The sequence below is a fragment of the Pipistrellus hanaki genome (assembly GCF_964339955.1).
Source record: "Pipistrellus hanaki genome assembly, chromosome: 5".
NCBI lineage: Eukaryota > Metazoa > Chordata > Mammalia > Chiroptera > Vespertilionidae > Pipistrellus > Pipistrellus hanaki.
In genome coordinates, this window is record NC_140507.1 from 77,744,792 (window position 1) to 77,768,657 (window position 23,866).

Genomic DNA, 23,866 nt, shown 5'->3' on the forward strand with positions numbered 1-23,866 from the left:
GGAATCGAACCCGGGACCTTCCAGTCTGCAGGCTGACACTCTATCCACTGAGCCAAACCGGTTTCGGCCATGAGGAACTATATTAAAGGGTCGAAGCATTAGGAAGGTTGAGGACCACGGCTCTAGAGGCTCAGGGGAGGATCTGTTTCTTCCTAATGCCTGCTAGTGTTGCTGACAGCCTGTATCCCTTGGCTCACACTCCTTCTTCCATCTTCAAAGCCAGCTGTGCAACATTTTCACAATGTCTTTGAGACCAAAGCCATTATCTCTCTCCTCAACGTCAACAGAACCATACAGCTAGGCCTTATCCATTGCTTTTGACATTTGCCATGAAATCTACTTTGCAAGAAGACTCTAGACCAGTACTCAGAGCAGCGGTGACAGTCTGAATGGAGCGCAGGAGCTTGCATGAGAAAGTTACACAACACACTGCTTCCTTTATTGATAAAATCTTGTTCTGGAATAAATGTCAGTTGAACTAAAGCTTAGTGATGTTGTTGATTTACAGTCTATCCCAAGGTTCTTATTTCCTCAAGGGCCATTACCAGTTCATGCACCACATTTTGCATAACACTGCCATGGACTATGAGTGCCTTGATGGCAAGGAACTGCTATATTCATTTTTGTGTAACTGGTAGCCAAGGCACATGGACAAAACAATGTGTATCACACAGGAAGGGCTGGAGCAGGCAGAAATTTGGAAAGAAAAATTAAGATAAGTAGAAGTGGGCAGTGGTGATTCTCAACACCCCATATGTTGACTTGCTTCAAAGATGATGGATGGGTAGATGGATGGATGGATGGACAGAGAGAACAAGTCACCGTTAAAGTTATTTGTAACTGAGTCATGTTGTTCTCAGAACAGGGTAAGAGAAAAAGATGGCAAAAAACTGTTAATACTCTAGATGTGTGCCTCAATTATTAATCTTTTGCATACACCTTCATATTTTTTGCCATTTCCATATGCTATGAACTTGAACATTTTCTTAATTCAGGTACCTACTGCTTAATGTTAGTTATTCCTAAAAAGCAGATGCACACAAAACTGTTCATTTTGACTCTATAGTCCCTATTTTAAATGGAAAGGATTGTATTATATATCTTCACTAATTTCCTGAAATATAGCCAAAACCAATTAAAGATTTATGTGTCAGTAATAAAATATCATGTTAGGATATAAAATACTTAAAACATTGTTTCCTATTGATTTCTAAATGAACATAGTTGTTTGGTAAGAAGTCATATTTCTACTCCATTGCTTATATTTCCAATATTTTCTTTTTATTTCCTCAACTTTTGGAGGACTGACTAATTGAAGAAAAGAACCTTTGCTTTTGGCAAAATGTAGAAGGTCCTGAGGAGACAAGTACAGGAGAAGCACACAATAATAAGGAATGACTGACATTGAGTGTGATGTTATGATGATCTCTCTTAGCACCAACAACATCTGAGACACACACTTACCTTTGTTTTCATTTGGAGCACTTTTTCTATACATTGTTTTATTTGAAATCATATATTTAGCTCAAGGTATAACATTTTTCTGTGTAATCATGAGCCAGAAAATATTATATTGAGAGATATAGAAGTTTAAACATTATCACAAGAAAACTGCCTTCTACTGGGGAAAATTTAACCAGGGAGGAATATACCCATGTTTTTCTTATTTATTTATTTATCTAATATTGAGGTAGCATTGGTAAATAACATTATATGTCATAATGTTAACATAATATGTAATTTGACACAATTCAGCAATTTTTCTTCTGAGTATCTGAGGAATATAAAAAATCCAATTCAACCGAAACAGGTTTGGCTCAGTGGTAGAGCGTCGGTCTGCAGACTGAAAGGTCCCAGGTTCGATTCTGGTCAAGGGCATGTACATTGGTTGCAGGAGCATCCCCAGTGGGGGGTGTGCAGGAGGCAGCTGGTCGATGATGTTTCTCTTTCATCGACATTTCTAGCTCTCTATCTCTCTCCCTTCCTCTCTGTAAAAAATCAATAAAATATATTTAAAAAAATCCAATTCAAAAAATATATATACACTTATGTTTATTGTAACACCATTTCCTATAGCCAAGGTGTGTAAACAACCTATGTGTCCATTGATGGATGAATCACAAATGTGGTACATATATACAATGGAATACTACTCAGTCATCAAAAAGATTAAATATTGACATGTGCAGCAACATCCATCAGGAGAGTACTATGTTAAGTGAAATAAGTCAGAGAGAACAGGATGAAAAGCCTAAGATTTCACCTTTTTCTTTAGTCACCCACTTTTAGTTTTCTTAAAATTGACTTAATTTCTTCTTTTATTCTGTTAATCCATCACCTTTTACCTGGGAAAGAGATAAAACAAAAATGATGGGAATGGCTAAAAATAAATAAACAAATTATAATTAAAACATCAAGTCTTTTCTTAGTTTTTCTAAATTTTTTACTTAAAAAATTTCAGACCTATGGCAATTTGAGGAACATCCATGTACCTTTAACAGTTATTCTTTTGCCACATTGATTTGTCTCTTTGTGTACACATAAACACACACACTTTCACTTAATATCAAATTTATAAACTTATATATGAAATTCACATAGCATACATTAAAGCATTTTAAGCTGTACAATTTAGTACATTTGTGATATGCATTCATCCCTCTATCTAGTTCTAAAACATTTTCATCACCTCAAAGAAGAATCCATGCTCATTAGGTAGTCATTTCCCATTACCCCCTTCCAATCCTGGCAACCACTAACCTACTGCCTGTCTCCACAGATTTATCTATGTTGGATATTTCATATAAATAGAATTGTCTAATATATAACCATTATGTCTGAATTCTTTACTTAGCATGTTTTAGAGGTTCATCCATGTTAAGCATTGTTATTGGCTGAGTTATATCCCCTCAAAATTCATATGTTGAAATTCTAATTCTCAGGACCTCAGAATATGACTATGCTTTTGCAAAGTAAAATAAGAAGACAAATACCATATGATCTCACTTATATGTGTAATCTAATGAACAAAATAATTTAGGAAAATAGAAACAGAAGCATAGATACATATAACAGGTTGGCAGCTGTCAGATGGGAGGGGTTTTTGGGAGCTGGGTGGAAAAAGGTGATGGGATTAAGCAAAATATATACATATGACATATAAATATGGACAAAAGTATGGTGATAGCAGAGGGAAAGGTAGCTGGGGAGAGGTGGAGGTGGGCAAAGGGGCAATAAATGGATGTAAAGAGACTTTGCTTTGGGCAGTGAACACATGATGCAGTGTGCAGATGATGTTTTATTTAGTTGTGCACTTGAAACCTGCCTGTATTTTTAAACCAATACCACCCAAAATTCAGCAAGAAAGAAGTTTATAAATACTGTACTTCAGAAAATTATTCAGAACTGCACACAACAAAAAGTACATGTAACAGGTTTAACACAGGAATAGCATGATTTCATTTGTGTTTTGAAAGGATCCTCTGACTTCTGTGTATAGAGGCATTGGAAGGTAACAAGAGTAGGAAGGGGTATCCAGACAGAAGGGTATTGCAGTGGATCAGACATGAAGATGGCAGCCTGGCTCAGGAGGGGTTGATGGAGATCGAGCCATCTGGGCACAAAGATAAACAAGATTGATGATTCTCTAGTCAGCCTCACTAAGAAGCAAAGAGAGAGGTCACAAATAATCAGAAACAAAAAAGGTAGAATAACAACAGACCCCACAGAAATATGAAGAATCATAAAAAAATACCATGAGCGCCAAAACCCGGTTTGGCTCAGTGAACAGAGCATCGGCCTGTGGACCAAAAGGTCCCGGGTTTGATTCCAGTCAAGGGCATGTACCTTGGTTGCGGGCACAGCCCCAGTAGGGGGTGTGCAAGAGGCAGCTGATCGATGTTTCTCTTTCATCGATGTTTCTAACTCTCTATCCCTCTCTCTTCCTCTCTGTAAAAAATCAATAAACTATATTAAAAAAAATACCATGAGCAATTTTACTCCAATAAACTGGTCAACCTAGAAAAAATGGACATACTTCTATAAAAATAAGAACTTACAAAACTCAACTAGGAGGAATAAAAAAATCTGAATAGGCCAATAAGTATGGAAGTAATTGAAGCAGTAATCAAAAAACTTCCAACAAACAAAATCCCCAGACCATATTGCTTCACAGGGGAGTTTTATTAAACATTCAGAGAGGAAATAAAACCTATTTTCCTCAAACTATTCCAAAGTATTTAAGAGGTAGGAACACTTCTAAGCTCATTACCCTAATCCCAAAACTAGATAAAGACAATACAAAAAAAAGAGAATAACAGGCTAATATCCCTTATGAACATAAACTCCAAAATCTTCAACAAATTCTAGCAAATCAAATACAGCATTACATTAGAAGGATCATACCCTATGACCAAGTGGGATTTATTCCGGGGATGCAAGGATGATACAATATCCTCAAATCAATAAATGTGACACACCACATAAACAAACTTAGAGATAAAAATCATATAATCATATCCTTTGATGCAGAAAAAGCATTTGACAAAATCCAACACACTTTTTTGATAAAAACTCTCAGCAAGACAGGAATAGAAGGATCATATCTTAACATAATAAAAGCCATATATGACAAACCCACTCAATGGGAAAAAACCTAAACCAATTTCCCCTAAGAACAGGAACAAGACAGGGATGCCCACTCTCACCACTCCTGTTTGACATAGTATTGGAAGTACTAGCCATTGCAATCACACAAGAAGGAGAAATAAAGACAACCAATTGGAAAAGAGGAAGTGAAATGGTCCTTATTCACAGATGACATAATATTGTACATAGAGAACCCCAAAGACTCCATCAAAAAACTACTGGAATTAATAACTGAATTTGACAGTGTAGCAGGATACAAAATTAACACCCAGAAGTCACCAATAATGAACTCACAGAAAGAGAAATCAAAAAAGTAATCTCTTGCCCCAACTGGTTTGGCTCAGTGGATAGAGTGTTGGCTTGCAGACAAAAATGTCCCAGGTTCAATTCCGGTCAAGGGCATGTACCTTGGTTGCAGGCACATCCCCAGTAGGAGGTGTGAAGGAGGCAGCTGATTGATGTTTCTAACTCTGTAGTCCTCTCCCTTACTCTCTGTAAACTACCAATAAAATATATTTAAAGAAAAGTAATCTCATTTACCATTGCAACAAAAAAAATTAAGATATACTCAGAAAATATGCTAAAAAAAAAAGTATGCTAAAAAAAAAAAGATAGAGGAAGACATAATACATGGAAGAATATACCATGTTTATGGATGAGTAGAAACAACATCATTACAATGTCCAAACTACCCAAAGCAATTCATAAATTTAACTAGAGGCCGGTGCACAAAATTCATGCATGGGACCCGGAGGGAGGGGAGGTGTCCCTCAGCCCAGCCTGCACCCTCTCCAATCTGTGACCCCTTGAAAGATGTCTGACTTCCCGTTTAGGCCCAATCCTGGTAGGTCCTTCTCAACTGCCCTCCCTTGCAGGTCTGGTGCCACCCAACTGCCCTCCCCTTCTGGCCATCTTATGGTGGCCATCTGTGTCAACATGGGGGCAGGATTTTTGACCACATGTGGGCAGCTATTGTGTGTTGGAGTAATAGTCAATCTGCATATTACTCTTTTATTAGATAGGATAGAGGCCTAGTGCACAGGTGGAGCCCAGCTGGTTTGACTTGAAGGGTGTCTTGGATCAGCGTGAGGGTTCCCTTGGGGCATGGGGCAGCCTGAACGAGGGGCCTGTAGTGGTTTGCAGGCCAGCCATGGCCCCTGGTGACCCAAGTGGAGGCCCTGGTATGTGGAATTTATTTACCTTCTACAATAGAAACTTTGTAGCCTGGAGCAGAGCCAAGCCTTCTGTCAGCTTCCTGGCTGCTGTCATTTCTGTTTGGATTTGTTTACCTTCTATAATTGAAACTTTGTAGCCGTGAGTGGAGGCCTAGGCTGGCAAGGGCAGGCGGAAAGCTTGGTCTCTTCCATTGCTTGGGAAACCCAAGCCTCCCCTGGCTCTCTGTGGCTGTAGCCATCTTGGTTGGTTTTATTTGCATACTTGCTCTGATTGGCTGGTGGACATGGCTGGTGGGCATGGCTTGTGGGTGTAGCAGAGTGATGGTTAAATATTACTCTTTTATTAGGTAGGATGCAATCCCCTTTAAAATACCAATAGCATACGTCAAAGTCATAGAACAAATTCTCCCAAAATTCACCTGGAATAAAAAAAAAGACCCCGAATAGCTGAAGCAATCTTGAGAAAGAAGAACAATATTGGAGGGATCACAATACCAGATATCAAGGTATATTACAAAGCCACTGTTCTCAAAACTGCCTGGTACTGGTACAAGAACAGACATATAGACCAGTGGACAAAAAAGAGAACCGAGAAATTGACACAAGCCATTATGCTAAATTAATATTTGATAAAGGAGGCAAGAGCATACAATGGAAACAAGATAGTCTCTTCAATAAATGGTGTTCGGAAAACTGGACAGATACTTGCAAAAAAATGAAACTAGACCACCAACTTACACCATACACAGAAATAAAGTGAAAATGGATAAAGGACTTAAATGTAAGATGGGAAATCATAAATATCTTAGAAGAAGCCATAGGCAGCAAAATAGCAGACATTTGTCACAGCAATGTTTTTACTGATACAGCTCCAAGGGCAATGGAAAGTTAAGAGAAAATAAACAAATGGGACTACATCAAAATAAAAAGCTTCTGCACAGAAAAACAACAAGAAAGCCCACTGCATGGGAGAACATATTTGCCAATGTTATTTCTGATAAAGGTTTAATCTACAAAATTACAGGGAACTCATACACCTTAATAAAAGGAAGATAAACAGTCCAATAAAAAATTGGCAAAGTACCTAAATAGACACTTTTCAAAAGAGGACATTCAGAAAGCCCAGAGACATAAGAGAACACTAGAGGCCCAGTGCACACAATTTCTACATGGGGGAGGGGGTCCCCTCAGCCCAGCCTGCACCTTCCCCAATCAAGGACCCCTCAGGGGATGACTGAATGCCAGTTTTTACCCTATGCCAGGGATTGGGTGAAACCAGCAGTTGGACATCCTTCTCACAATTTGGAACCACTGGCTTCTAACTGCTCAGCTGCCTGACTGCCTGGTTGCCCCTAACTGACCTCCCCACCCCCTGCTGGCCTTGTTGTCCCTTACTGCCCACCCTGCTGTCTTGGTTGTCTCCAACTGCCCCCTGGTGGCCTGGTCGCTCCTCACTGCCACCCCTGCTTGTCTGATTGCCCCTCACTGCCCCCCTGCCGACCTGGTAACCCTATCAGCCTGTTGTTCAGTTGTTACTTTGAGGGTGTTGTGACCAATTTGCATATTACTCTTTTATTAGTATAGATGCTCGAAGTCACTAGTCATCCTAGAGATGCAAATCAAAACAACAATGAGGTACTATCTCACACCTGTCAGAATGGCTATCACCAACAAATCAACAAGTGACAAGTGCTGGTGAGGATGCCGAGAAAAAGGAACACATGTGCACTGATGGTGGAAATGCAGACTGGTGCAACCACTGTGAAGAACTGTATGGTGTTTCCTCAAAAAAAATTAAAAATGGAACTGCCATTTGACTAAGAAATACCACTTCTAGGACTATATCCCAAGAAAACAGAAACACCAATCAGAAAGAATATATGCACCCATTTGTTCATAGCAGCACAATCTATAATAACTAAGATTTGGAAACAGCCTAAGTGCCCTTCAGCAGATGAGTGGATTAGAAAACTAGTACATCTGCACAAAGGACATCTATGCTGCTGTAAAAAGAAGGAATTCTTATCATTTGCAACAGCATGGATGGGACTAGAGAGCATTATGCTAAGTGAAATAAACCAGTCAGAGAAAGATAAGTATCACATGATCTCACTCATTTGTGGAATATAATGAGCAACACAAACTGCTGAACAAAAATAGAATCAGAGACATAGAAGCATTGAACAACCTATGAGGGAAGGCGGGGGCAGTGGGGTAAAAGATCAACCAAAGGTCTTGTATGCATTCATATGAGTAAAACCAATAGACATGGACAGGAGGGGCATGAGGGCTGATGCTTGGCTGAGGGGATGTTGGGGGAGAGGTTAAGGGGCAGATAAAAGAAGACTCATGTAATACTTTAAACAAAGAATTTAAAAAAAAGAAAATGAAATTTAAGACATATAATACTTCAAAATAAATATCAATCAGAGAAAGGAGAAATATGTACATATCTGTATGGTTTAATGTACAAGGTCCATATTTATAAGCCTAAAATGATATTATATATTTTAAATACAACTAAGGATAATTTTATTTTCTTTTAAAAAAAGGTGCTAATGTGTTAAAGTCAAGATGAAAACAATTTCTCACGAGTAAGAGCAACATATATATATATATATATATATATATATATATATATATATATATATATATATATATATTCTAACTGAGACCATTGTTAATGGTTAAGGAATCAAAGGGTAAATTCAGTGGGAGCCATCCTAGGGCATCACCTGCTGTATACCCAGGTCGTCAGTGAGTTGGACAGGACGTACTCTATCAATTAGTAAAATGCTCTGGGAGCAATGCATCACCTTACCTCACTGTGTTTGGGAGCATCTGAGATGGCTCGGCTGGAGAAGGTGTATTGCTCAGACTCTGCTTTGGTTTTCCTGACCCCTTCCCACCATTTCCTGTATTGTTGGCGGACCTGCAGAGGCAAAGAATGTTCTGAGTCAGCTCTCTGAGAGCTGTAAGAATGGAAAGAGTTCTGAGTGGGAGGTGGACAGTGGTACCTGCTGGCTGAGGAGGCAGTACACCAGGAAGATGAAGACGCCCTGCAGGCTGTTGATGATGGTGAAGAGATAGGCCATGGCGTGAGCAGCCGGACCCACCTGCAGGATTCCCAGAAACCACGTGCAGCCCAAGATGAAGAGCTGAGCTATCGCTTTAAATGTCAGCATCCTGGGTAGGAGGAGAAGAGAGGTCCATGGTGCACCCAGAGCAACAGAATCAAGGCCATTCTCATCTCCACCCAATGAATGCTCCTGCCTTCCCCTAAGGATGATGAGTTCACAGACAGAGTTGTGTTCGGCTTTGACCTTGACTGTCAATGATTCTCCACAATAGAAATGCTACTTGGGTCTAGAATGACATTTTGATTGAACTGAGTAGTGACACTTCATAACGTAAGTTTTAAAAAAAAATTCTATAATGCTCCCTGGTGATGCCTAATTTTATTGAACCAACATTAGAGTCTGTACTGCGCATTAGGCAGTGCTGGGCCTGGGTATTAAAAGCAACAGAGGCAAGATTTGTTTTTTCATAAACGTCCCAGGCTGCTCCAATGACTAACACAACATAATAATGGCATGCAAAATGTAGAAAGGACACTGGGTATGGAATTGTAGAGGGGTTGTGAGAGGAATCAGATTTTTCTAAGGGCACACATGTTCTCAGTAGTTTTGTTGTAGGACTGCTGATAAAAGTCCTAAAAATGTTTATCAACCAATGTCAATCCTTTCAGTGGTTGAGGGAGTTACAAAATGGGATTAGAGACAGAACATTGCAGCTGGGAAGTCAGCAGCCCACCACTGAGTCCAAGCTGGCTGCCATTGGAGGACAGCTGCATCTCTTTACTCTGAATTTCCTCAGAAGATTCAGAGAAGGGACGTCAGGGCTGCTGAGGCTTTTGGATATGCCCTTGGATCCACACATGTCTGTGGGGTTGTCACCCTCTTCTCCATTTTACCTTGTATTCTTTTTTAAAAAAAATATATATTTTATTGATTTTTCACAGAGAAGAAGAGAGAGATAGAGAGTTAGAAACATCGATGAGATAGAATCATCGATGAGCTGCCTCTTGCACACCCCCTACTGGGGATGTGCCCGCAACCAAGGTACATGCCCTTGCTTGGAATCGAACCCGGGACCTTTCAGTCCGTAGGCCGACGCTCTATCCACTGAGCTAAACTGGTCCCGGCTTACCTTGTATTCTTGAGTGTGGACACATCACTGTTGAGTGAAGAGAGTTTGCTTTTCAAAATCCAGAGGGTCATCAGAAAAAAAGCTAGATTGACCTTCAGGAAAACACAAAAGATTTAGTGAATACAATTTTAGTTTATCTCAAAATAAAGGATCGACATTAAGCCTGTTAAACAGAAATTCCACATTTACATACTTTTCATATTTAGTAACAGTGTTAGAGCTTTTAGTTTTAGGATCATCTTAGAAAATCAAAGCAAACTCAAGACAACCCAGGAACATTCTTGCTCATGTCATTCTCCTGCCTCCTTATAATTTTGCTCTTCCAATGACCCTCCACTGAGTCTTAAGGATGCTCTGATGTCTTTACTCACAAAGAGGATGGTGCAGACTGGTCCAAGGAAGCCCCATATAAATCCCCTTTCTCGGTGGAGCCAGCAGCTAGGAAAGAGAGAGAATTAAAAATGCATTGGTCCTTAGAAATGTAGAACAATTATATAAATTCATTCATCAGCAAACATTGAGTGTCTCTGCTGTGCTAGGCTTTGTGGTTGGCTCTGAAGATACTGTCGTGAAGAAAGTAAGCTTGTTCTTCAATCCCACACATCTCACAGATAAGAAACGGAATGTGCCCTTACCGGGCAGGTGTTCCATAAAGGTGAGGCCTGGACGCTGCAGAAATGGCCACAATCACAGCCGGGACTCCGTAGCCCACAGGGAACATGAACTTCTTCATGAACCTGCTCACCCCGGAGTAGTTGGCCACCGTCAGGTTGTGAGCTGTGAGGAAGAGGTGCAGGCCCTCCAGCAGCATCCAGGTGAAGGAGGCCAGGTAGAGATAGTGTAAGGCACCCGCGATGATGGCGCACAGCACCTGGGGGAGGAGAGTCACCAGGTGGGATACCTTGCCATTTGGGAGAACTCTGCTGTATATGAAGGAATTGTCAAAAGAAGGTGTGATTGTCCTGGCTCCTTTGTCTCAGTGGATAGAGTGTCAGCCGGAAGACTGAAGGGTCCTGGGTTCGATTCTGGTCAAGGGCACCTGTTCGGGTTGCAGGCTTAATCCCCAGTTGGGGGCGTGCAGGAGGCAGCCAATCAATGATTCTGTCTCATCATTGTTGTTTCTATCTATCTCTCCCTCTCCCTCTCCTTTCTTCTCTGAAATCAATAAAAATATATTTTAAAAAAAAGCCGGGGGTGGGTGGGAAAGAAGGTATGATTTCTAGTTGGGTCGATGTGAAATTTGCTACTCATCCCTTTAATCTTTCCAGAATGCAAGGTCATTTTTTTAAAGTTTCCAATGTAGCACGGCCCCATGTATTCCTCATTGCATGGTCAGGGCATACATCCTTTGGGACAGTGTCAGTACCTGGTTCTCAGTTCTGTCGATGGCCGTGAGGAAGAGCAGGTGGGCCAGGAAGAGGCAGAGCGAGAGCTGCAGGTGGAGTGAGGTGCTGGTGTTCTGGATGGCTTTGCACAGCAGGAAGGTGAGGGCCGCCAGGAGGAGGCACAGCAGAGAGAGGCTCAGCCCCACGTAGGTGATCACAGCCAGGGCGGGATCCTCCTCCTGGGACCCAGCAAAGAGGAGAGAGCTGTCACACTCTCCTAATCTGGGTTAATGGCCCTTCTACCATTTTCACTTTTGGGCAGGGTACAACACAATTAGGAGTGGAGGAGCCAGGTAAATTTGTGATGTTTATGGATACTGTTTGAATTCTAGAGGGTTCTGAACTGGTTGATTCAGACCCTGTAATCATTGGTGGATAAGAGAATCCACATTTAGGACCAAGTCCTTGAAATTATAGGGTTGCTTTTCCTTCATGACTAATCTTATAGGTTATCATGTGATAGTCACAGAGGCACACGACTCCATGTTGAGCATCATCCTCCATCCCCATGAAGTGATACTGTGTGACAGAGTCTGTATCCAGAGACTCGATGTCCAGGGTTCAACTCCCCCGCTTGGACTTACTCACCTCATTCCTATGACACCTGTTCCTTACAGATTTAAATCCTTGGTTAAAGAAGGAAAAGTACTGCTGATGGTGGTAGTTTGAAAGTAATATTTCCTGGCTATTATTTACTTTTCATTTATTTATTTATTTTTAAAAATATTTTTTATGGATTTCAGGGAGGGAGAGGGAGAGACAGATAGAAACATCAATGATGAGATAAAATCTGATCTGCTATCTCCTGCACGTCGCCTGCTGGGCATTCAGTCTGCAGTCCAGGCATGTGCTCTTGTCCAGGATCAAACCTGGGACCCGTCAGTTTGCACGCTGATGCTCTATCCACTTGGCCAAACTGGCTAGGTTTCCTGCTTATTTTTTAAAAGATTAAATATTTCCTTGTCTTATTTTTCAAATCATCTAAAATCCATAATGATTAATTTCAACAATTAATTTTAGTGTAAGTAGATGAGAGAAGAAAGAGGGGGAGAGAGGATAAAAAAGAAATATGAAAATGATAAAGAATATGGAGGTTAAATGTTCAAAGCTGGTGCATCTGATAAAAAGCAATACGGTATTATTTACACTATTTTTATTATTGTAATAAATCTGCAAGATTGACATTACTTTCTGAGTAAATGTTTGCAAATAAATAGCAAGCTCTCCAGGTGATTGTGACACATACCAGGCTTTGAGCATCTTTGGTGTAAGGAAGTAAACTAACTCCTGTACCACATAAAGAGCTCCCAGATCCATAAGAAATGTATCAATAGGCCAATAGAAAAGTGGACGAAAAGGTGAACAACTTGTTCCCAGAAACAGAAATACTAATCTCTTAAATGAAGATATTCCATTCCATTCCATTCACAATGCAAGACATATACATTTCCCAATATAACAATATATGATATCTTTATCTCTCAGATGGATAAAGATCCAAAACTTTGATAATGACCTTGTTGTGAGAGTGTGAGGAATCATACAGCTTCAGGTAATGCTGGTAGGAGTAATCACATGTGTGACCTCTATACACTAAAATGTGGAAATCTCTACCAATATAGGTTAGGGATGAAAGTAAACCTGGCTACAGGTTATATTTATTTTATGCTTTCACCTAAAACAATTCATTCTTCTGCATTTTTGTATATGCTTCTTGCCTTAAAACACAGCATTAAGGATGACGAGATCCTGTTATGCAATACACACACATACCTTTTTTTCTTTTTAAAGAGATGGGCTGTGCAATTTAGAGACATATCAGCATTCCATTTTGGAATAGGGAAGTATTTTCAGTGTCCTTGACTATCATAAGTGTTGGGAAAAAAGCTTGATTTTCCCATTTAAAAATAAATGATGAAAATAACCTCTTTCTTCATCTAATAAAAGTCAGGTTAAAACACTTAAATATACTTTAGATCTTCTGTTTTGTAAGCATCACCTGAGGAATTCCACAAGAATGGCATTGACATATTTAACAAATTTGGAGGTAAGACTACCTGTGAATCTTGGAGCTGTGTCTCTAGGTGTCAGTGTGCCTGCAAGCAAGTGTGAGTCACCCTTAGCTTTGCAGAGGCCAAATAATTGAGGTGTTATCAAGTAGTTTGCACATTCTTATTTGAGTTTTTAAGTCACCAGGTGAAATAAACTTTTCACTATACTATGAAAATTTTTTTTACATAGTATGCATACTAACTAGATAATCAAACAGGAAAGCAATGAAGTTTGTGTAAATAATTGCAACTTTATTTGCAATAGGAAATGATCATGAAACAAAATTCCCCGCTATGAGAAGATTTGATATGTAATTTACAGCACACACATACAATGAAAAGTGCTGGCAATAAAAATAATGGAATCTTTTTGTATATTGGAATAGAATAATCTTTCAAAGATAATAAATAAAAACACAAAATGCACAGCTGTGAAAAATAACACTATGTGAGTAAAAAAAGAGGGACAAGAAAGACGTCAGGGTAATGGTGGTATGAGAGAGGCCCTTGTCCTCTGCCTCTGAAATTTCAAGAAGTTAACCAAGTATAATTCAACATACAAATCCCTAGCCATTCTATCAATTCAGGGAAGCAGCCAAAATGCAGAGAATAGAAACAGGTCACAAATGAAAGAAATGGAGGAAAGCAAATGATTGGATATAGAATTCAAAACCACAGTTATAAGGTTTTTCAAGTATTTTCTAGAAAAGGCTGATAAATTTAGAGAGACCTTCGGGGATATGAAAAAGGACCAATTAGAAATTAAACATACACTGACTGAATTAAAGAATAATATACAGAGATCTAACAGCAGACTAGAGGATCGCAAGAATCCGTGCTCAACACAGATGCATGCCTAAGAGACTAACACATTGAAACATCTAAAAGTGGGCAACTGAGAGAGATGCAAATCAAAACAACAATGCGGTATCATCTCACATCTCTCAGAATAGACAGCATCAACAAATCAACAAATGACAAGTGTTGGCGAGGTTGCAGAGAAAAAGGAACCCTCGTGCACTGCTGATTGGAATGCAGACTGGTGCAACCACTGTGGAGAACAGTATGGAGTTTCCTCAAAAAACTAAAAATGGAACTCCCATTTGACCCAGTGATCCCACTCCTAGGATTATATCCCAATAAACTAGAAACACCAATCAGAAAAAATATATGCACCCTATGTTCATAGTAGCACAATCTACAATAGCTAGAATTTGGAAACAGCCTAGGTGCCCATCAGCAGATGTCTGGATCAAAAAACTATGGTACATATACACAATGGAATACTATGCTGCCATTAAAAAGAAGGCATTCTCATCATTTGCAGCATCCTGGATGGAATTGGAGAACATCATGCTGAGTGAAATAAGCCAGTCAATAAAAGAGAAACACCACATGACCTCACCCATTTATGGATAATAAAGAACATTATAAACTGATGAACCAAAAGATAGATATGGAGACAGTAAAGCAATAAGCAGACTGTCAAATTCAGCGGGGAGGGTAGGGAGATCTGGGGGAGATAAGAGATCAACCCGAAGGACTTGTATACATGCATATAAGTACAACCAATGGACACAAAATTCTGGGGAGGGAGGGTATGTATTGGGGGGGGGGATGTTAAAATATGTACACAGATAATAATTTTTTTTAAAAAAGAATTCACTCATCAAAACCGATTTGGGTCAGTAGATAGAGTGTCATCTTGAGGACTGAAAGGTCCCTGGTTCGATTCCGGTCAAGGGCATGTACCTTGGTTGCGGGCATATCCCCAGTGGGTTGTGTGCAGGAGGCAGCTGATGGATGTTTCTAACTTTCTATCTCTCTCCCTTTCTCTCTGTGAAAAATCAATAAAATATATATTTTAAAAAATAAAAGTGGGCAACTGGGAATAAATGGGGAGATGAGAAGGGAGGACCTGCAGACACAGCCCCTGGCTGGCTGGGAGAGGGGAAAAGCTGGCGGTAGTAGGTGATTCCTTTGGCCAGGAGGAACAGAGAGCACAGGGGCTGGGAGAGTCCTGGGAATGCAGCCCAGCAGTGTGAGCGGTGAGGGAGTGTCTGAGTCAGAAGATGCCTGACAGAGCACGTGGTTCTGCATGTGGCTCCCCACTGTCCAGCTACTGGTGCTGTTCCAGACAAAGAAACAAAACCACAGAGCCCTGCTGCCACTTGGATTCCCAAAACTCACCTCCCTTTCCCTTGGAGTTGGGTACAGGAGGGTACTCTATGTAAACTAAGAGCTCTTGCAGGAAAACCATTTCCCTCTCTGACATCCCCAGGAGGGGTTACCATTATGGTAAGGGCAAAATGAACCCCATCCCCAAGCAGCAGCATAACTATACTGTCTTACAGAGGCTGCAGTGGTTCAAGACTGGGAGATCACAGAGGTAAAACAATCTTGCAGTTCAGCACCATCTACTGGAAAATATTAGGAAGACCTCTTCAGAGATAAATGTGTAAGCAAAGGAGGACAGTAAATGCCACAAACAAGGAAAGTAATGAGGATGGCCAGAAAGAAAATGTAAAATCTCCAGAAAGCAAGCTGGAACACATGGAAATATCCTATATAATAAAAGCCCAGCAACCAAAATGATAGAATGAACAGGCTGCAAACTGCCGGTGGCTGGAATCACCCCCCAGTGGGGACCTCCACCCTGATTGGTGGCATGGCTGGCCTGCAAATAGCTGGCAGCCCCTTGCCCTGGCCAGCCCTATCCCCAACAGGTGTGTGGTGTGGCTGGCCTAGGGACTGCTCATGAATTTTGTGCACCAGGCCTCTACTATCATATAAATGTCAGAGATTTTGATATTGCAGTTCTGAAAGTATTCAATGAGATGTAGGAAAATACAGACAGGCAATTTAATGTACTCAGAAAAACAAATCAATGAACAAAATGAGTACTTTACCAAACAGACTGGAACTTTAAAAAAGAACCAATCAGAAATCCTAGAAATGAAGCATGCAATTAAGGAGATTAAGAGTGAACCACTGAGCATAGAAAACAGAGCCAAGGAAAGAATAGAGGAAAGAATTCATGATATTAAAGATGGAAATCTAGAAATGGTGCAGGGGAAGAAGAGAGTTGAGCATAAAAAAAATGAAAGCTCTATGAGCACTATCTGACTGAATCAGAAAAAGCAATATTAGAATTATAGGTATTCTGGAGGAGGTGGAGAGGGAGCATGGAGTGGTGAAGCTACTCAAACAAATAGTAGATAAGAACTTTCCAAACCTGTAGAATGAACCAGATCCTTGAATAAAAAACACAAACAAAATTTTTAGTTACCTCAAACCAAAGAGGCACTTGGTAGTGAAGTGTCAAGAATTAATGACAAAGTTCTCAAAGCAGCCAGTGACCTACAAAGGAAATCCCATCAGAATTTCATCTGACCTCTCAACAGAAAGTCTACAAGCCAGAAGACAGTGGAACCACATTAACAAATTCAAGAAGATTGAATTATACCAAGCACATTCTCTGACCATGATACCTTAAAATTAGAAAGCAATTGCAAAGCCAGGCCAGCATGCGTCCATGGCTGAGTATGAACTAGGAGGTCAGGGTTGGATTCCCAGTGAAAACCCATGCCTGGGTAGCAGGCTTGATTTCCAATGGGGGGCACACAGGAGATAGATGACCCATGATTCTCTCTTTCTCTTAAACTAATGTTTCTCTATCTCTTTCCCTTTTTCTTCCCCTCTGAAATCAATTATATATATATATATCTCAGCTGCAAAAAGGAAGTAAAGAAACCCACAAATATATAGAGATTAAACAATAAACTGGAATTAAGTCTGCAACCATTCAGAAGTGCATGGGCTGATTTTCTATCCACTGAGAACATTGGCCAGGCTTGGAAAATAGCTCTATGTGAGGGAGCTTCTGCTGCTGGCCTTCAGATAAGAGCATAGACACATTGTGAACGGGCCTGTGCAAGGGCCACATAAGAAGGAATGCAGGTAGGCCCTAGTAGTTGAATGTGACCCCTGCTGCCAGCTAACAAGAGTGTAAAACCTCAGTCCTACAACCATAGGAACTTAATTCTGCCAGCAACTAGGGAGTTCAGAGGACAGAAATCCTCAGATGAGAGGCTTGTGTATGACCCTGACTGGACAACCCAGCTGCACCATGTATATTTGTTGACCCACATAAATTGCAGAATAATAAATTATGCGTGTTTTTTTTAGGTGCAGCATGCACGGGAATTTATTACATAGCAATAGACATTGAACAAAGTCCCTTCTCAAGGCTCTCACCTGTACATCATAGTGGTCCACGAGGACAGCAAAACTGCTGAGGTGGCTGCATTGGCAGGTGGTGCTGGCGTCTCCGGTGCCCACCATCCAGCAGCCTTTGGTGGACCAATGACCACACCCCTTCTTGCCATGATCCCAGAAGACACAGAATACCTTCTGCAGTGGCCCTGGGGTGTCTAACTGTAGGGATAGGGCAAGGTGTAAGCTGGTGGTTCTGGTGCTCAGAAATGCTTACCCAAATCCTGCTGGTGATGGGCTTTCCTATGAAGCTGATGCATCCATGGGAGAGCCCCTGAACCCAAGGACTGTGACCAGGACTCAGGTCTTTTGCAAAACCCACAGCTCCATTTCACCAGCACTCACGTGGTTGAAGACAAAGGTGACTGGGGAGCTGAGGTTCTGAGTGTCAGTATTGCTCACAAAGGCGGACATGACATCTGAGAGCAGGACATGGGAGACTTTCTGCAACAGGCCCTTGTGTGTCTCATTCAGAGCTGACTGCTCCTCAGTTTCCGGAACCAGGGGGGCCCCAAACAGCAACTTGCCCATCCCTGGAGAGGAGACAAGGCCCACCACAGAAGGGCCTACAGACAAGGACAAGATTGACATCTCGGGGTGGCCCAAAGGCTCCCATCCTTCTGGGATGCATTTTCTCCTTTGACCCACCACAGCCCATACCTCCCTTTAATATTTAATTCTCTGTTTGTCACATCCTTGGGTGTCTTGTTCCACGGTGAAGTGGATCCATCATTACCTGAGCCACCTGAGTCCTGCACCACATCCCAGTTCACCAGCATCGTTGTATCTTTAGTACTCAGGGTGACATTCTTGCCTCCTTTCTCCTTCACCTCCAGGAACAGTTCTATGAGTTGTGGGGGTTACATAAGGGAGTTAGATTAGTAACTGTGCCAGCGGTTGTAGCTATAATACCACTTTTATGTATAGACGTCTTTTGTATATATTATGTTACACTATATACCAAATTTTATCTGTAATATAAATATACTAAATAATACCATATATATATATATATATATATATATATATATATATATATATATTCACCAATCATCTGAATTTACAAAGCATAAGAGAAAATTTGAGCAATTATTCAACAACAAATTATATAACCTGAATGAAATAAACAAATTCCTACAAAGCCATGAACTATTAAAGTAACTGAAGAACTAGAGTGTGAACAGACCTGTCACAAGTAAGGAGATTGAATTCATAATTAAAACTTTCTAAAATTGCCCTTGCTGGTTTGACTCAGTGGATAGAACGTCAGCCTGCAGACTGACTGTTTGTATTTCAGTCAGGGGCACATGCCCAGGTTGCTAGATCCTCAGTAGGGGGCATGCAGGAGGCAGCCTATCAATGATTTTTTTCCCCTCATCATTAATATTTCTCTCTCTCTCTCTCTCTCTCTCTCTCTCTCTCTCTCTCTCTCTCTCTCTCTCTCTCTCTCTTTCTCTCTCTCCTTGCCCGCTCTGTCAGAAATCAATGAAATATATTAAAAGAAAAAAACTTTCCAAAATAAAAGTTGAGACTTGAATATGTTCGTATATTTTCAGAAAACAACTCCAAGATCATGTGGATTCCTGCAACAGAGAGGAACTGAACAGGATATTTCTTTTTATTATTTTATTTTATTTTTTTGATTCTTTAAAGTATTACATATATCTCCTTCCCCCAACCCCATTGATCATCCCCCAGCCTCCCCTACCCACTGTCACATCCTCTAATCCCATCCCACCCCCAGTGTCTTGTGTCCATTGGTTGTGCTTACATGCATGCATACAATTCCTTTGGCTGATCTCTTTCTCCCGCCCTCCCCAACACTCCCCAGTTTCCCACGGTAATTTGATAGTCTGTTCAGTGCTTTACTTCCTCTGTATCTATCTTTTTGTTCATCAGGTTATAATGTTCTTTATTTTCCATAAATGAGTGAGATCGTATGGTATTTTTCTATCATTGCCTGGCTTATTTCACTTAACATAATGCTCTCCAGGTTCATCCATGCTTCTGCAAATGGAAAAAATTCCTTCTTTTTTATAGCAGCTTAGTATTCCATTGTGTAGATATACTATAGTTTTCTATTCCACTCATCTGTTGATGGGCATTTAGGTTGTTTCCAAATCTTAGCTATGGTGAATTGTGCTGCTATGAACATAGTGTTTCATATATCCTTTCTGATTAGTGTTTCTGATTCCTTAGGATATACTCCTAGGAGTGGGATTACTGGGTCAAATGGGAGTTCCATTTTTAGTATTTTGAGGAAATGTCATACTGTTCTCCACAGTGGCTGCACCAGTCTGCATTCCCACCAGCAGTGCACGAGGGTTCCTTTTTCTCCACATCCTCATCAGCACTTGATGTTTTTTGATTTGTTGATGATTGCCATTCTGACAAGTGTGAGATGGTACTACATTGACATTTTGATTTACATCTCTAGGATAATTAGTGACTTTGAGCATTTTTTTATGTCTCTTGGCTTTCCTTCTGTCTTCTTTCGAAAATATTCTATTTAGGTATACTGCCCATTTTTTTTATTGGATCATTTATCTTTCCTTTATCAAGTTTATAAGTTCCCTGTAGATGTTGGAGATTAAACCTTTATTAATGATAACATTTGCAAATATGTTTTCCCAAACAGTGGGCTTTCTTTTTGTTTTGTTGATGGTCTCTTTTGCTGTAAAAAAGCTTTTTATTTTGATGTAGTCCCATTTGTTTATTTTGTCTTTAGTTTCCATTGCCCTAGGAGCGGTATCGGTGAGGAAATTTCTTTGGCATATGTCTAAGATTTTGCTGCCTGTGGATTCCTCTAGTATTTTGATGGTTTTCCGTCTTAAGTTTAAGTTATTATTCATTTTTACTTTATTTTTGTGTATGGTGTAAGTTGGTGATCTAGTTTCATTTTTTTTTGCAGGTATCTGTCCAATTTTCCCAATACCATTTATTAAAGAGACTGTTTTGACTCCATTGTATGTTCATGCCTCCTTTGTCAAATATTAATTGACCATAGTGGTTTGGGTAGATATCTGGGTTCACTATTCTATTCCATTGGTCTAGTGCTAGTACCAGTCTGTTTTGAGAATAGTGGCCTTGTAATACAGCTCGAACTCTGGTATTGAGATCCCACCTACTTTGATCTTCTTTCTCAGGATTGCTGTGGCTATTCGGGGTCTTTTTTTTATTTTTTTAATTCCAGATGAGCTTTGGAGTGTACTTTCTAGGTCTGTAAAATATGCTATCTGTATTTCAATGGGGAAGTGCATTGAGTCTATAGATTGCTTTGAGTAGTTTGGACATTTTAATGGTGTAGAGTCTACCAATCCATGAATATGGTATGTTCTTCCATCTGTTTATGTCTTCCTCTATCTCTTTTTTCAGTGTCCTGTAGTTTCCAAGTGTTTTACATCATCAGTTAAGTTTATTTAGTAATCTGGAACCACTGGCCCCTAACCGCTCACCTGTCTGCCTACCTGATGTCGCTATCTGCTCTTCCCTCCTGCCTGATCCCCTTAACTGCCTATCTGCTTTTCTATCCTGGCCTGATAGCCCGAACTGCCTACCTGCTCTCCCTTCCTGGCCTGATCACCCTGTCTTACTTCTGCCTTCTCATGCATGCCCCAGCCTTCTCACCTTTTCCCTTCTGCCTTCTCCCATGGTGTCACCCACAATCGAGTTGCCTCAGGCTGGTCCAGCCTTCTCCTGGCACCTGCCTGCTTCCATCTCGTCTCCTGAGCAATCCCCCGTCTCTGGAGCAATGCCCCGTGGCACACATAGGAGAGCTAATATGCTAATGGTCCAGTTGTGAGCCATTATGGCATCCTGATCAAATTTGCATATTACCTCTTTATACTATATATAGATGTTTATAAGAGTAATAGGGAGGTACAAGTGTGATCACTCAGCTCTACTGTGATGGGAGAGGAATGAGCAGGCAGAGCAGAGCCTGTGGGCAGACAGGGTTACTTGCCTGTTCCTGCATCTGCCGTGAAGTTCTGTGGCCCAATGGGCAAGGCCTTGCTCAGCTCTCTCAGGACATGCTCCTGGCCAGTGAGCAGGTTAGCAGACACACAGTGCTGCTCTGAACGAGGCAGGGTAAGCAGGTCCCCTGGGGTCTCCAGCAGATTATCCACCTCCTGTATGATGCCCTTGGGGTGAATGGAAACACAGAACCAGTGGATCCTGCACAACAAAAGCTTTAGGAAGACCCTGATGCTCAGCTTCTGAGAACAGACCCTAGAGCCTGTCTATTTGGGGACAAAGGTGGTATCGGATGGGATTCCCTGGGTCTTTGCTAGTGCAATCGCCACTCAGAGGTCAAACCCTGGTCAAGACTACTACTATGCAATTCCAGTGGCCAGAAACAAGAGGAAAGGTGTTAGTGGCTCTAGCAGAGAGTACAAATACATGGTATGCTCTTTCCACCCAACCTGGGAGAGTGGGGCCTACAGCATGGCACCATTGGTTCTAGACCAAGGCGTCCTCGGGTCTCTATGGGATGCCTCCACCTGCCTCCCCTGGGTCCTGTCCTTACCTGGATGGTGTTCTTGACCGAAGCAGGCTTGAAGTCTCTGACCAGCTCTTGGACTTTTTCAAAGAAGTGAGAGAGACTCTGGGGAAAGAGATGAGGCCTTAGAGACCCTCATGTGTGGGTGGGGGAGTGTGGTGCAATGGGTGGAGGGTGGGCTGAGTGGAGGGATCTTGCCTTCTATTGCAGCTGGAGTCACTCACCTGGCTCTTGATTCCAGGAGGTGTGGTCCAGTTATGGAAGGAGATCTCTGCAGGGGACAGGACAGCCGTCCATTAGGTTGGCCCTGGGGTCAGACCAGCTATCATCATACTGAGTATTCCTCTGTTTATTCAGGTCTCTGAGCCCCTCTCCTCTCTGTGCCCCACTCCTTTCCCCCTAAGCCTTGGCTGGAGGTGATGACACCTGGTGACTGCACACCCCTAAGTGGGGGATGCAGGGATTATGGGAAGTGGGCAGAGGCCTGACACACAGCAGGTGAGTCCCACACAGAGGTATAGGTTGTGAGCTATTAGACACCTTTCTCCTGGTGAGTAATTAGCTTCTGCCTGGGGTCCCCCAGGAGCCTTCCCCTTGGTACCCCAGTTCCTTCTGCAGGACCCCAGATCTCTTCACATTTAGTCTCAGAGAAGAGAAGCCTGGCCCAGCAGGTGCCCCCAGCATTCATTGTGCGGGGTTTGTGTGGCTGCCCGTGAACATGTGATCAGGTGGTTTGAGTTGTGGATTCAGGGGAATGTGTTGCCCAGAAGTACATTCATCCACATCTGAGGACAAACCAGACAGAGTGTCAGGCCTTCCCTGCATTCCCTGCATGCAAGGCTCCTGCCAGTTCTCTCAAATTACACTCTGGACACCCTTCTAACCCGTGCCTAAAAGCCACCTAGCCCAACATATACATATTTCTGGTGACATTTTCCATTATAAAAGCATATTAAGCTTAAGAATGTCCCTGCAAGGTGCAAAAGGCAGGACTGTTTGTGTGCAAGTGTCATCCCAAAGATGTGTCCCCTGACTATGGGGCAGGGTGGACTGCGGGAGGTTCTGTGATGGACTTCTAACCAGGGAGGGGGCCGCACTGATAGTTCCCCATGCACTGAAGCAGTGGTTTGTGGGTTTGGCACCGCTGTCCGCAGAGCTTCCCTCCTGCCCTTATTATAACAGAATCTGATGCTTAGCCCCGCCAGGCCCAGTCCCCCCTCCTCACTGCCTGCACTGGGCACACAGCGTTTCTGAAAGTGCTGCCCCTTCTCTACTAATGCTCCTTGTGGCAGCTTCCTTTAACATGGCTCAGCCAAGTAAAGAGGATGTGGTTCACTTATGGGATCTGAACTCCGAACCTTCACAGACAGTGTTGTTTGGGCCATTGGGGAACCCAGGAACCGGCTTCCAGCCAGGGCGGCAGCGGCACTCATAGCTGCCATCGGTGTTGTGGCATTGGGTGGATGGGTGGCAGGCGTTCTGCCCGGAGATGCATTCATCCACATCTGAGGACAAACCATAGAGAGTTTCAGGCCCTCCCCCCATCTGCACCCAACCCTCCTTCCCCTTTTCTCAATATACACTGAGGACACCCCCACTGCACCCTGCTTACAACCACCAGGT

The 23,866-nt window shown here is 41.8% G+C and overlaps 2 protein-coding genes across 2 annotated transcripts in view; both read right to left on the reverse strand.

Annotated features, from left to right (window-relative positions):
* LOC311623595 (adhesion G protein-coupled receptor E2-like) overlaps window positions 1-23,866 on the reverse strand; it is a 236,445-nt gene that overhangs the window by 199,563 nt on the left and 13,016 nt on the right. The window lies entirely within an intron of this gene.
* On the reverse strand, window positions 2,207-23,788 carry LOC311622591 (adhesion G protein-coupled receptor E2-like; the record flags this gene model as incomplete). Its single annotated transcript, XM_084883842.1, has 14 exons — window positions 2,207-2,345; window positions 8,644-8,754; window positions 8,840-9,008; window positions 10,032-10,123; window positions 10,403-10,469; window positions 10,667-10,902; window positions 11,398-11,595; window positions 17,725-17,900; window positions 18,078-18,308; window positions 18,479-18,586; window positions 21,707-21,884; window positions 22,271-22,348; window positions 22,468-22,514; window positions 23,602-23,788. The coding sequence occupies 14 exons, from the start codon at window positions 23,786-23,788 to the stop codon at window positions 2,319-2,321; spliced, it is 1,905 nt and encodes a 634-aa protein (XP_084739968.1). The 3' UTR covers window positions 2,207-2,318.